Source organism: Hyperolius riggenbachi, chromosome 7 (assembly GCF_040937935.1).
Source record: "Hyperolius riggenbachi isolate aHypRig1 chromosome 7, aHypRig1.pri, whole genome shotgun sequence".
In the NCBI taxonomy this organism is placed as follows: Eukaryota; Metazoa; Chordata; class Amphibia; order Anura; family Hyperoliidae; genus Hyperolius; species Hyperolius riggenbachi.
In genome coordinates, this window is record NC_090652.1 from 186,213,181 (window position 1) to 186,226,313 (window position 13,133).

At 47.3% G+C, this 13,133-nt stretch overlaps 1 protein-coding gene across 1 annotated transcript in view; it reads left to right on the forward strand.

Annotated features, from left to right (window-relative positions):
• LOC137526134 (carboxypeptidase O-like) overlaps positions 1–13,133 on the forward strand; it is a 967,352-nt gene that overhangs the window by 478,367 nt on the left and 475,852 nt on the right. Inside the window, exon 7 of the mRNA XM_068247353.1 lies at positions 2,649–2,739. Coding sequence (XP_068103454.1) covers positions 2,649–2,739 — 91 coding nt within the window. The remainder of the gene's footprint in view (positions 1–2,648; positions 2,740–13,133) is intronic.

Here is a 13,133-nt window from a genome sequence, read left to right on the forward strand (position 1 = left end):
TTCCTGTGGCAATGCATTCCACATCTTAATCACTCTTACTGTAAAGAACCCTTTCATAAATAAATGGCTAAAACATTTTTCCTCCATGTGCAGATCATGTCCTCTAGTCCTTAGAGAAGGCCTAGGGACAAAAAGCTCATCCGCCAAGCTATTATATTGCCCTCTGATGTATTTATACATGTTAATTAGATCCCCTCTAAGGCGTCTTTTCTCTAGACTAAATAAACCCAGTTTATCTAACCTTTCTTGGTAAGCGAGACCTTCCATCCCACGTATCAATTTTGTTGCTTGTCTCTGCACCTGCTCTAAAACTGCAATATCTTTTTTGTAATGTGGTGCCCAGAACTGAATTCCATATTCCAGATGTGGCCTTACTAGAGAGTTAAACAGGGGCAATATTATGCTAGCATCTCGAGTTTTTATTTCCCTTTTAATGCATCCCAAAACTTTGTTAGCTTTAGCTACAGCGGCTTGGCATTGAGTATGATTATTTAACTTGTTGTCAATGAGTACTCCTAAGTCCTTCTCCAAGTTTGATGTCCCCAACTGTATCCCATTTATTTTGTATGGTGCTAGACCATTAGTACGTCCAAAATGCATGACTTTACATTTGTCAACATTGAATTTCATCTGCCATGTATGTGCCCATATAGCCATCCTATCCAGATCCTGTTGCAATATGACACTATCTTCCTGAGAGTTGATGATTCTGCACAATTTTGTATCATCTGCAAAAATAGCAACATTGCTCACTACTGCATCTACTAGGTCATTAATAAATAAACTGAAGAGCACTGGACCCAGAACAGACCCCTGTGGGACCCCACTGCTAACAGTCTCCCATTTTGAGTACGATCCATTGACCACAACTCTTTGTTTTCTGTCCATTAGCCAGTTCCCTATCCATGAACACAGACTCTTCCCCAGTCCTTGCATCCTCAACTTTTGCACCAGACTTTTGTGGGGAACAGTGTCGAAGGCCTTTGCAAAGTCCAAGTATATCACATCTACAGCATTCCCAATATCCATATTAGCATTCAGTACCTCATAAAAGCTGAGCATGTTAGTCAAACAGGACCTGTCTTTAGTAAACCCATGTTGATGCTGAGAAATAAGATTATTTTCTACTATGAAGTCATGTATAGTATCTCTTAGTAACCCCTCAAATATTTTGCATACAACTGATGTACACTGATGTGGTGATGTACACGTGGCTGGATAGTGTACTGGTTAAGGGCATCACCTTTGACATGGGAGACCAGGGTTTGAATCCTGGCTAGGGTCAGTACCTGTTATGTAAGGAGTTCAAGGCAAGACTCCCTAACACTACTGGGTGTCCTCTTGAGTGCATCCCACTGGCTGCAGCTCTTGAGTGCTTTGAGTCCAACAGGAGAAAAGCGCTATACAAATGTTCAGATTATTATCTCTCTCCTCTTCTCTCACATTCCTGAGGGAGAGGTGGAGGGGTACTGGACAAGCTCATTATGCCTGGAAAGGAAGGGTGGTGCTCCTTTAAGCCCCATCTACACCATACAATTTTTTTGTTTTTTTATTCAAGCTGACATGTCCAATCGGGATTCAATTCGATTCAATTTGCCATTGCAAAACAATGGCAAATTGAATCAAATTGAATCCTGATCGGACATGTCGGATTGAATCGAATAGAATCAACGAATCGAATTGGACAAAAAAAATGTATGGTGTAGATAGGGCTTTAGTTCCACTCTGCTCTGATCCTCTAGGGTTATCTAATCAGCAAAAATCAGCAGTCGGCATTGAACGGTGCTGGAGGGAAGCTGTAAATAGCAAAATAGCAGCTCCGAGCAGGAGGAAGTGTAGTTTAATTGAGTAACAAGCAACTGTGTGTACCACCGGCAGTGGCCTCGCGTTCCCCTGGAGGTACACGTGTTGAGAAACCCTGCCCTAGATTACAAAGTTAAGGGATATTTGAGCCAAAGCCCCCCCCCCCCCCCCCATCCCATCCCAAAAAATAAAACAGTATACACTTACATCCTCACCAGTACCCACTCTTGGACTTGGTTGTCCATTTCCCCTGCAAGTCTCCATTTGTCTGCTATCCATCCCATACAAGGCCCTGACTAGTAGTGATTGGGGCCTTTGAACCAGATGTTATATGCCTTGCGCATGCACAGGTGGTTCCTTGTGGGCACTCTGCACCATGGATGTCCTTCAATGCAAGGAAAGCATCCAAGCCAATCTGACCTGCAAGAATTTGAATGTTTCATTCCAAATGTTGTCTCACTGGTCGTAGTTTGACTTGAAATTCTTTTGTTGCAGAATTATACTATGATCCTAAGTACACACGATACAATTTACACACTACCATTTTCTGTCAGATTTACTGTCAGTTCGATAATTTCCAACAGATCTGATCTTCGATCGATTTCCATTCACTTCTATGGAATATCGATCAAAAATCGTTTGGAAATCAGATCAGACCTGTTGGAAATTATTTATCTGACAGTAAATCTGTCAGAAAACAAATTGTATTGTATGTACCTAGCATGCCAATCATCACTGTAGGTTTCCTGATAATACTAGAAGAACAGATATCTAACTTCACACCATGTAAATTTTAATGTGTAAAAGCTTTTAACATATACAGGTATTTATGTTTTTAAAATTAGGACCGTCTCTGGAGAAAGAATCGCTCACCACAAGACAATGGGACATGTTTTGGAGTGGACCTGAACCGGAACTTTGATTCACAATGGGGCAGTCAGTACTATTCTTTTAACAATTTGCTTAAACAATACAGAAATGTTGCCAATGAATGTCCACTTAATTTGAGACTGTAAAAGCTAAATGCACTGTGAGGGTGGTAGTATTATTATTATTATTATAGCGCCAACATCTTCTGTGATGCTTTACAACAGAATTCATGGTAATAAAAATACAATATAAACAATACAGTCACAGTTAACAGCACAAGACAAAGGGGGGTTACAGCTTATGCAGTCAACAAATCAATAACAGATCTTTACATAATGGAAGAAGATATGCACACACATTACACAGCATTAAGAGACAAAAGAGAAAGAGAGCCCTCTCCAGTTGGCCTAATGCTAGGTACACACGATACAATTTTCTGGAAGATTCACCTGCCAGATCGATTTTTGCCAACACATCCAATCTGAATTTCAATCGACTTTCTGATCAATTTCCATGAAAGTAAATGGAAATCAATCAGAAAAATCAATAGATTCAGATCAGACATGTTGGAAAAAAAATCGATCTGACAGGTAAATCTGCCAGAAACAGGGGCGTAGCAATAGGGGGTGCAGAGGTTGCAACCATACTTGGGCATTTGGGCCAGAGGGGCCCCTCGGGGCTCTCCCTCAACTGCAGTATTAGCTCTGTATTGGTCCTGTGCACATAATAATCACTTCTATAGATACTTTGAATAGTGGTAATCATTAACATACTGTTCCCCATCCCCTCCTTGCACCTCTGACACTGTAGTTGCCATTGGCAGATTTTGGTGCACCAAATCAATTGTTGTGTATAGAGTGCTTGGGGGGCCCCAATGTAAAACTTGCATCAGGGCCCACAGCTCCTTAGCTACTCCACTGGCCAGAAAATTGTATTGTTTGTACCTAGCATAACAGTCTAAGGGGTTAAGGGATAGGACAATAGGTGAAGGGGAGCTGTACATGGGTAAAATGGTGGTCAGTTGCCAGGGTGTCTTAAGACACTTCAGTTCGGCCTTCAATACCATCAATACCATCTGCCCACGCATTCTCCAACGGGACCTTGCTGCACTGGGAGTCCACCCAAGCCTACTACTGTGGATCACAGACTTTCTCACCAACAGGTCCCAAGTCTGGGCGATATCCCAAGACTGGGCGATATCCACTCACAAACAGCGATCACGAATACAGGTGCTCCCCAAGGCTGCGTCCTGTCACCACTGCTGTTCTCCCTCTACACGAACAACTGCAGATCGAAAGTAACAACAACAACAACAACAACATTTGTAAAACGCTTTTTTCCCGTAGGACTCAAAGCGCATAAGCATGGCTCAGACCATCGTGGTACAGAGGAAAAATTTTATAAATCCGGAAATGCCAGGCTAAACAGATGGCTTTTCAGTCTGGATTTGAATAGCTCCAGGGATGGTGCTGTCTTTACTGGGTGTGGCAGGGAGTTCTAAAGAGTAGGGGCAGCATGACAGAAGGCTCTGTCTCCAGATTTTTTGAGGTGCACTCTGGGAGTGACCAAGTTTATAGAACTTGCTGATCTGAGGTTGTGAGAGGTGTGGTGCAGCTTCAGCAAGTCCTTCATGTATCCAGGGCCCAAATTGTGCAGGGATTTGAATGTCAGCAGTCCAATCTTGAAGAGTCTTCTCCATTCTACTGGTAGCCAGTGCAGTGAGCGAAGGATCGGTGTAATGTGACAGTGGCGAGGCTGGTTTGTTAGCAATCTGGCAGCAGCATTCTGCACTAATTGCAGGTGACACAGGTCCTTTTTGGGGAGGCCAGCATAAAGGGCATTGCAGTAGTCCAGCTGTGATGTGATGAAGGTGTGAACTAGGGTTGGAAGATCCTCGGGGGGAATCAGATGTTTAATCTTTGCAATGTTCTTCAGATGAAAGTAGGAATATTTAACTACAGATGAAATTTGGTTTCTGAAACTCAATTCCCCATCGATTAGTACGTCAGGGATGCGCACAAGGTTGGAGCTGTTTATGTCTGAATTCCCAATCCTGATTGGTGTTGCTTTAGGATTGAGCTGTTTTGATGGCGAGAGCTGGCTTTGGACAAAAAGGACCTCAGTTTTGTCAGCATTCAGTTTAAACCAGTTATCATTCATCCATGCCTGTAGCTCAGCTAAGCAAGAGTTTATTTTTGGAGTAGGGTCTGTTCCACCAGATTTGAAGGACAGGTATACTGTAGCTGTGTGTCATCGGCGTAGCAGTGGTACGTCAGGCCATTAGTGATGTCGCGAACCTCCGATTTTTGGTTTGCGAACTCTGTTCGCGAACCTCCGCGGAAAGTCCGGTTCGCGAAAAAGTTCGCGAACTGCAATAGACTTCAATGGGGAGGCGAACTTAAAAATTTAGAAAAATTTCTACTGGCTGGAAAAATTATATAAAACATATTTCAAGAGATCTAATACATGGAGGAGGACCCTCCTCCCTCCTATCTGAGGGAGGAGGGTCTCATCTGCCAGGGAATTATAGTATTTCAAAAGCCAGCTTACATACCATGGCTGGGAAATGAACCCAGGTCTCAGTGTATGGTAGGTAACTAACATATCCATTATACCACCAACACTACTAGCTGAAGCTAGCCTAGCATGTACCATTTATGCTCAATCCAAGAGAAAAATTAGACAAGACAAATAACATTTATATCACACTTTTCTCCTGATGGACTCAAAGCACCAGAGCTGCAGCCACTAGGGCACGCTCTATAGGCAGTAGCAGTGTTAGGAAAACTTGCCTAAGGTCTCCTACTGAATAGGTGCTGGCTTACTGAACAGACAAAGCCGAGATTCGAACCCTAGTCTCCTGTGTCAGAGGCAGAGCCCTTAACCATTACACCATCCAGCCACTGCTTAAGGATTTGTAGCCAGGCATGGCCTTGCCTTTTGTGTTCAACTGTTGTCAAGAGAAAAATTAGACAAGACAAATAACATTTATATCGCACTTTTCTCCTGGTAGACTCAAAGCGCCAGAGCTGCAGCCACTAGGGCACACTCTATAGGCAGTAGCAGGAAGACTTGCCTAAGGTCTCCTACTGAATAGGTGCAGGCTTACTGAACAGACAGAGCCGAGATTTGAACTCTAGTCTCCTGTGTCAGAGGCAGAGCCCTTAACCATTACACCATCCAGCCACTGCTTAAGGATTTACAGCCAGGCATGGCCTTGCCTTATGTGTTCAACAGTTGTCAAGAGAAAAATTAGACAAGACAAATAACATTTATATCGCGCTTTTCTCCTGGCGGACTCAAAGCGCCAGAGCTGCAGCCACTAGGGCACACTCTATAGGCAGTAGCAGTGTTAGGATGACTTGCCTAAGGTCTCCTACTGAATAGGTGCTGGCTTACTGAACAGACAGTTCCAAAATTCGAACGCTGGTCTCCTGTGTCAGAGGCAGAGCCCTTAACCATTACACCATCCAGCCCCTGCTTAAGGATTTGTAGCCAGGCATGGCCTTGCCTTTTGTGTTCAACAGTTGTCCAAAGAGAACCCCAGATAGCCAGGTAGATTCATCTCTCTCTCTCTCTCTCTCTAGTAGGGATGGCCACCGCTTTCTGCGGAATTGTATTTTTGAGCATAAATGGATTCAGCATAAATGGTACATGCTAGGCTGGCTTAAGCATGTAGTGTTGGTGGTACAGTGCCACTGTACCACCAACACTACATGCTGAAGACAGCCTAGCATGTACCATTTATGCTCAAAAATACAATTCTGCAGAAAGCGGTGACCATCCCTACTAGAGAGAGAGAGAGAGAGAGAGAGAGTGTGTAGGCAGACGAGTGAGTCAAATGGCACAAGGACCTTGCTTTTTACAAGGGGGGGGGGGCTCCAGCAGTGAGTGCAGTCTGATTGGCAACAATGTGCCTGCTGACTGTGATGTAGAGGGTCATAGTTCTGCTCAATAGAGCATTATGGGGCGAATCGAACTTCCGCAAAATTTTGCCTGCTCTAGGCAAACTCGAACCACCGAAGTTCGCCGGCGAACTGTTCGCTACATCTCTACAGGCCATGTCGTTGGATAAGTGTACCGAGTGGCAACATGTAGATTGCAAACAGAAGAGGGGATAGGATTGATCCTTGTAGCACTCCGAATTGTAGAGGTGCAGGTTTGGACATTATTGGTCCTAGGGATACTCTCTGTGTTGTCAGTTAGGAATGATCTGAACCACTGGAGGACTGATCCACTGATGCCACAGTACTCCTGCAGTCTGTTAAGCAGGATTTCATGGTCAACTGTATCAAAAGCCGCTGAGGCAGACTCCATAAAGGTCATCAAGTTCGCCGACGACACCACCATCATTGTCCTTGTCACCAAGGATAATGTCCAGGAGTACCGCCAACAGATGGAGAGCATTTGCAACTGGAGCAAGGAGAACAGGCTGGTGCTTAAAGGACTTACGAGCCCAAATCAGTAAAAAAAAGGTCTGTACCTGGATGAAGTTTGAAGGCATGGAGGAAGCCATCCGCACCCTTCGTGCAACTCTGCCGGGTCCCCGCTGCTTATCCTCCCCCCGGCCGGACCCCGACCTCACAGCCCGGGTCAGGCTCTCCTGCCTCCTCAAATATGGCCGCTGGAGGAGGCCGTGGCTGCGCAGTCCGCACCGACGCGAGTGCGGCTGCGCAGCTCTAGGGCCTCCCTCCCCGATTGACGCTACGTAGCGTGGATCGGGGAGGGAGGCCCTAGAGCTGCGCAGCCGCACTCGCGTCGGTGCGGACTGCGCAGCCGCAGCCTCCTCCAGCGGCCATATTTGAGGAGGCAGTAGAGCCCGACCCGGGCTGTAGGGTGGGGGTCTGGCCGGGGGGAGGATAAGCAGCGGGGACCCGGCAGAGTTGCACGGAGGGTGCGGATGGCGTCCTCCATGCCTTCAAACTTCATCCAGGTACAGACCTTTTTTTTACTGATTTGGGCTCGTAAGTCCTTTAAGCACCAGCCTGTTCTCCTTGCTCCAGTTGCAAATGCTCTCCATCTGTTGGCGGTACTCCTGGACATTATCCTTGGTGACAAGGACAATGATGGTGGTGTCGTCGGCGAACTTGATGACCGCTACGTAGCGTGGATCGGGGAGGGAGGCCCTAGAGCTGCGCAGCCGCACTCGCGTCGGTGCGGACTGCGCAGCCGCAGCCTCCTCCAGCGGCCATATTTGAGGAGGCAGTAGAGCCCGACCCGGGCTGTAGGGTGGGGGTCTGGCCGGGGGGAGGATAAGCAGCAGGGACCCGGGGGAGCTGCACGGAGGGCGCGGATGGCAAAATAGTAAAATGAATGTGATTTTAAAATAAAACAAAAAAAATCAATGCAAGGAGGGGGGGGGGGGGTGCTGCTGATTGTGAAATCCCTTATGCGGCCCAGCCTCATCCTGACTTTGCCTCCTGCGGCCCCTAGGTAAATTGAGTTTGAGACCCCTGGTTTAAAATGATGTGCGTAGTGGTGGACTTACCCCTTCAATGCAGACAATAAGGATGCAAGTTGTTGCAAAAATTTATTTACATTTTCCAGAATGGTACAATGCGTTTCACGGGTATATCCCACTTCCTCAGCCAAATATTTTGGGTATATGGGGGGAGGGAGGGGGAGGAGCATGTCAGAGAAAACAAGGTGAGGGCAATAGTAAAATGTACCAAGAGATCATATGGTGGTGTAGATAAGCATACATGAGTTCAAGCTTATGGGTTTGGGTGACCTGAGACAGGAGAAAAGGCAATTTAACTAACATGGAGATCCAAGCAAAAAGAAGAGCACTCACCTCATACAGTCTGTTTCAAAGCTTAGCACCTCTGTGCCTGAATATACACAGACAGAGCTTTTATGTTAGGTAAGGGAGCTTAATTGGGCCAATTATCCAATGGGAGCAGTAGTGGATGTTATGCCACTATTGTGCGCTGATCGGCCTCGTGCAGGGGAGCGAGTCACATGCATGCGCAGTGGCACTAGCGCATGTCATTCAAAATAGGGCAAGCTTCTGATGGGAGGATCCAAGCGCGGTGCAGCGTCACGTGCCCTTACCGCTCTAGTGGCCAATGGGAGATTAATGGGGCGGTGCACTGTTATGACGCGCCTCTCATGTGCGCGTCATCCGTGTTTGGGCAGGATTTTAATGCACACGCGTCCACTGGGCACGTGCGCTAGTGTGCTGTGTGGTATTGGGCTGCCATGTTTACTGGGGGCAAAGATATATATATATATATATATATATATATATATATATATATATAGATAGATAGATAGATAGATAGATAGATAGATAGATAGATATAGATATAGATATAGATATAGATATATATATATATATATATATATATATATATATATATATATATGGATTTACACGTATAAAGTGTATACAATGTATACAAGGCTCAGCACGCATGTGGGATTTATTACGTTTGTAATAGACGCTCCAAACCTGTAACAAAATATTCCCTTAGGTATTTTACGAACCAGAATGATTGTTCTATAGGACCTATGATAACTGCTATCGGGTTCTTAAAGGGATAGTGTTGTACTGTGACATGATGTTGAATGCCGGGCCAGTGAAAGATGGCAGTGGTGCTCATCCGAGCTAGTGTTGGGCGAACACCTGGATGTTCGGGTTCGTGAACATTCGCCGAACATGGCCGCGATGTTCGGGTGTTCGCGCCGAACTCCGAACATAATGGAAGTCAATGGGGACCCGAACTTTCGTGCTTTGTAAAGCTTCCTTACATGCTACATACCCCAAATTTGCAGGATATGTGCACCTTGAGAGTGGGTACAAGAGGAAAAAAATATTTGAAAAAGAGCTCATAGTTTTTGAGAAAATTGATTGCAAATTTTCAAAGGAAAAAATGTCTTTTAAATGCGGAAAATGTCATTTTTCTTTGCACAGGTAACATGCTTTTTGTCGCCATGCAGTCATAAATGTAATACAGATAAGAGGTTCCAGGAAAAGGGACCAGTAACGCTAACCCAGCAGCAGCACACGTGATGGAACAGGAGGAGGGCGGAGCAGGAGGAGAAGGCCACGCTTTGAGACACAACAACCCAGGCCTTGCATGAGGACAAGAAGCGTGCGGATAGCAATGCATTTTGTCGCCATGCAGTCATAAATGTAATACAGATAAGAGGTTCCGTAAAAAGGGACCGGCAACGCTAACCCAGCAGCAGCACACGTGATGGAACAGGAAGAGGCGCAGGAGGAGAAGGCCACGCTTTCAGGCGCAACCCAGGCCTTGCATGAGGACAAGAAGCGTGCGGATAGCAATGCATTTTGTCGCCATGCAGTCATAAATGTAATACAGATAAGAGGTTCCGTAAAAAGGGACCGGCAACGCTAACCCAGCAGCAGCACACGTGATGGAACAGGAGGAGGCGCAGGAGGAGAAGGCCACGCTTTCAGGCGCAACCCAGGCCTTGCATGAGGACAAGAAGCGTGCGGATAGCAATGCATTTTGTCGCCATGCAGTCATAAATGTAATACAGATAAGAGGTTCCGTAAAAAGGGACCGGCAACGCTAACCCAGCAGCAGCACACGTGATGGAACAGGAGGAGGCGCAGGAGGAGAAGGCCATGCTTTCAGGCGCAACCCAGGCCTTGCATGAGGACAAGAAGCGTGCGGATAGCAATGCATTTTGTCGCCACGCAGTCATAAATGTAATACAGATAAGAGGTTCCGTAAAAAGGGACCGGCAACGCTAACCCAGCAGCAGCACACGTGATGGAACAGGAGGAGGCGCAGGAGGAGAAGGCCACGCTTTGAGGCACAACCCAGGCCTTGCAGTCATAAATGTAATACAGATAAGAGGTTCCGTAAAAAGGGACCGGCAACGCTAACCCAGCAGCAGCACACGTAATGGAACAGGAGGAGGCGCAGGAGGAGAAGGCCTCCTTGCAGTCATAAATGTAATACAGATAAGAGGTTCTGTAAAAAGGGACCAGTAACGCTAACCCAGCAGCAGCACATGTGATGGAACAGGAGGAGGCGCAGGAGGAGAAGGCCACGCTTTCAGGCGCAACCCAGGCCTTGCATGAGGACAAGAAGCGTGCGGATAGCAATGCATTTTGTCGCCATGCAGTCATAAATGTAATACAGATAAGAGGTTCCGTAAAAAGGGACCGGCAACGCTAACCCAGCAGCAGCACACGTGATGGAACAGGAGGAGCCGCAGGAGGAGAAGGCCACGCTTTGAGGCGCAACCCAGTCCTTGCATGAGGACAAGAAGCGTGCGGATAGCAATGCATTTTGTCGCCATGCAGTAAAAAATGTAATACAGATGAGAGGTTCAATAAACAGGGACCAGAAACGCTAACCCATCACAGATGTTCATTGTTCATGTTACTTGGTTGGGGTCCGGGAGTGTTGCGTAGTCGTTTCCAATCCAGGATTGATTCATTTTAATTTGAGTCAGACGGTCTACATTTTCTGTGGAGAGGCGGATACGCCGATCTGTGACGATGCCTCCGGGCGGCACTGAAACAGCGTTCCGACATAACGCTGGCTGCCGGGCAAGCCAGCACCTCTATTGCGTACATTGCCAGTTCGTGCCAGGTGTCTAGCTTCGATACCCAATAGTTGAAGGGTGCAGATGGATTGTTCAACACAGCTACGCCATCTGACATGTAGTCCTTGACCATCTTCTCCAGGCGATCGGTGTTGGAGGTGGATCTGCACGCTTGCTGTTCTGTGGGCTGCTGCATGGGTGTCAGAAAATTTTCCCACTCCAAGGACACTGCCGATACCATTCCCTTTTGGGCACTAGCTGCGGCTTGTGTTGTTTGCTGCCCTCCTGGTCGTCCTGGGTTTGCGGAAGTCAGTCTGTCGGAGTACAACTGGCTAGAGGAGGGGGAGGATGTCAATCTCCTCTCTAAAGTCTCCACAAGGGCCTGCTGGTATTTTTCCATTTTGACCTGTCTGACTCTTTCTTCAAGCAGTTTTGGAACATTGTGTTTGTATCGTGGATCCAGAAGGGTATAAACCTAGTAATTGGTGTTGTCCAGAATGCACACAATGCGTGGGTCGCGTTCAATGCAGTCTAGCATGAATTGAGCCATGTGTGCCAGAGTCCTGCCAGAATCCTCATCATCCTCTTGTGAGCGTTGTGATAGTTGTGATGCATCATAGTCGTCACCTTCTTCCTGGTCTGCTTCTGCTGACCATTCGTGCTGAATTGTGGAAGTCCAACGTGCACCGCTCTGGCCCTCCTCAGTGGTGGCATGAAATTCCTGCTCCAACTCCAGCTGTTCCTCCTCCTCTTCTTCGTCATAGCTGCTGGGGCCAGCGTTTCCTGAGGCAGATGGCCTGATTTTGGTATCATCACGCTGATCGTTTTCTCCTTCAGATTCCCCCAGTTGCATCATGACAGCTGTTTCCTTGATTTTCAACATTGACTTCTTCAGTAAACACAGCAGTGGTATGGTAATGCTGACTGAAGAGTTGTCACTGCTCACAAGCAACGTGGATTGCTCAAAATTTTGGAGGACTTGGCAGAGGTCCAACATGTTGGCCCAATTGGATCCACAGAAGCTTGGCAGCTGTCCGGATGCGCCTCGGTACTGCGCCGTCATGTACTGGACCACTGCACTCTTCTGCTCGCAAAAGCGGGCTAGCATGTGCAGCGTAGAATTCCAGCGCGTAGGGACATCACACAGCAAGCGATGGTGGGGGAGATTGAAGCACTCCTGCATCTTGGCGAGTGCCCCCGAAGCAGTACTGGAATTTCTACAATCTTTGGCCACTTGTCGCACCTTCAACAGAAGATCGGCCACGCCTGGGTATGTCCTCAGGAACCGCTGAACTACTAGGTTTATCACGTGCGCCAGGCAAGGGATGTGTGTCAGCTTAGCCAAACTTAAAGCGCGAATGAGATTACTCCCATTATCACACACAACCATGCCCGGTTTCAGGTCCAGCCACAAATCCGTCTGTTCCTTTATTCCCCTCCAAATTTCCTCCCCTGTGTGCTGCTTATCCCCAAGGCAGATCAGCTTCAGCAACGCTTGCTGACGCATGCCAACAGCTGTGCTGCACTGCTTCTACGATCCTACTGCTGCTGGGTTAGCGTTTCCGGATGAGGTACAGCTTTGAGATGCGTTGGAGGAGAAGGAGGTAGGTGCTGCTGTTGTTATCCAGTGGGAGGGACGGCGGTGCAGCTGTTTGCGGCGTGGGCAACACCCGCGCCGTAGCAGGTGAGGAATCGCTGCCAGGCTCCACAAGGTTCACCCAGTGTGCGGTAAGGGAGATGTATCGACCCTGGCCGAATGCACTCGTCCAGGTGTCAGTGGTGAGGTGAACCTGCAGGCAACGGCATTCTTCAAGCTTTGGGTTATTTTGCTGACCACGTGCTCATGCAACTCAGGCACTGCAGAGCGCGCAAAGTGGTAGCGGCTGGGAACCACGTAACGTGGGATGGCCACTGACATCATGCCCTTGAAG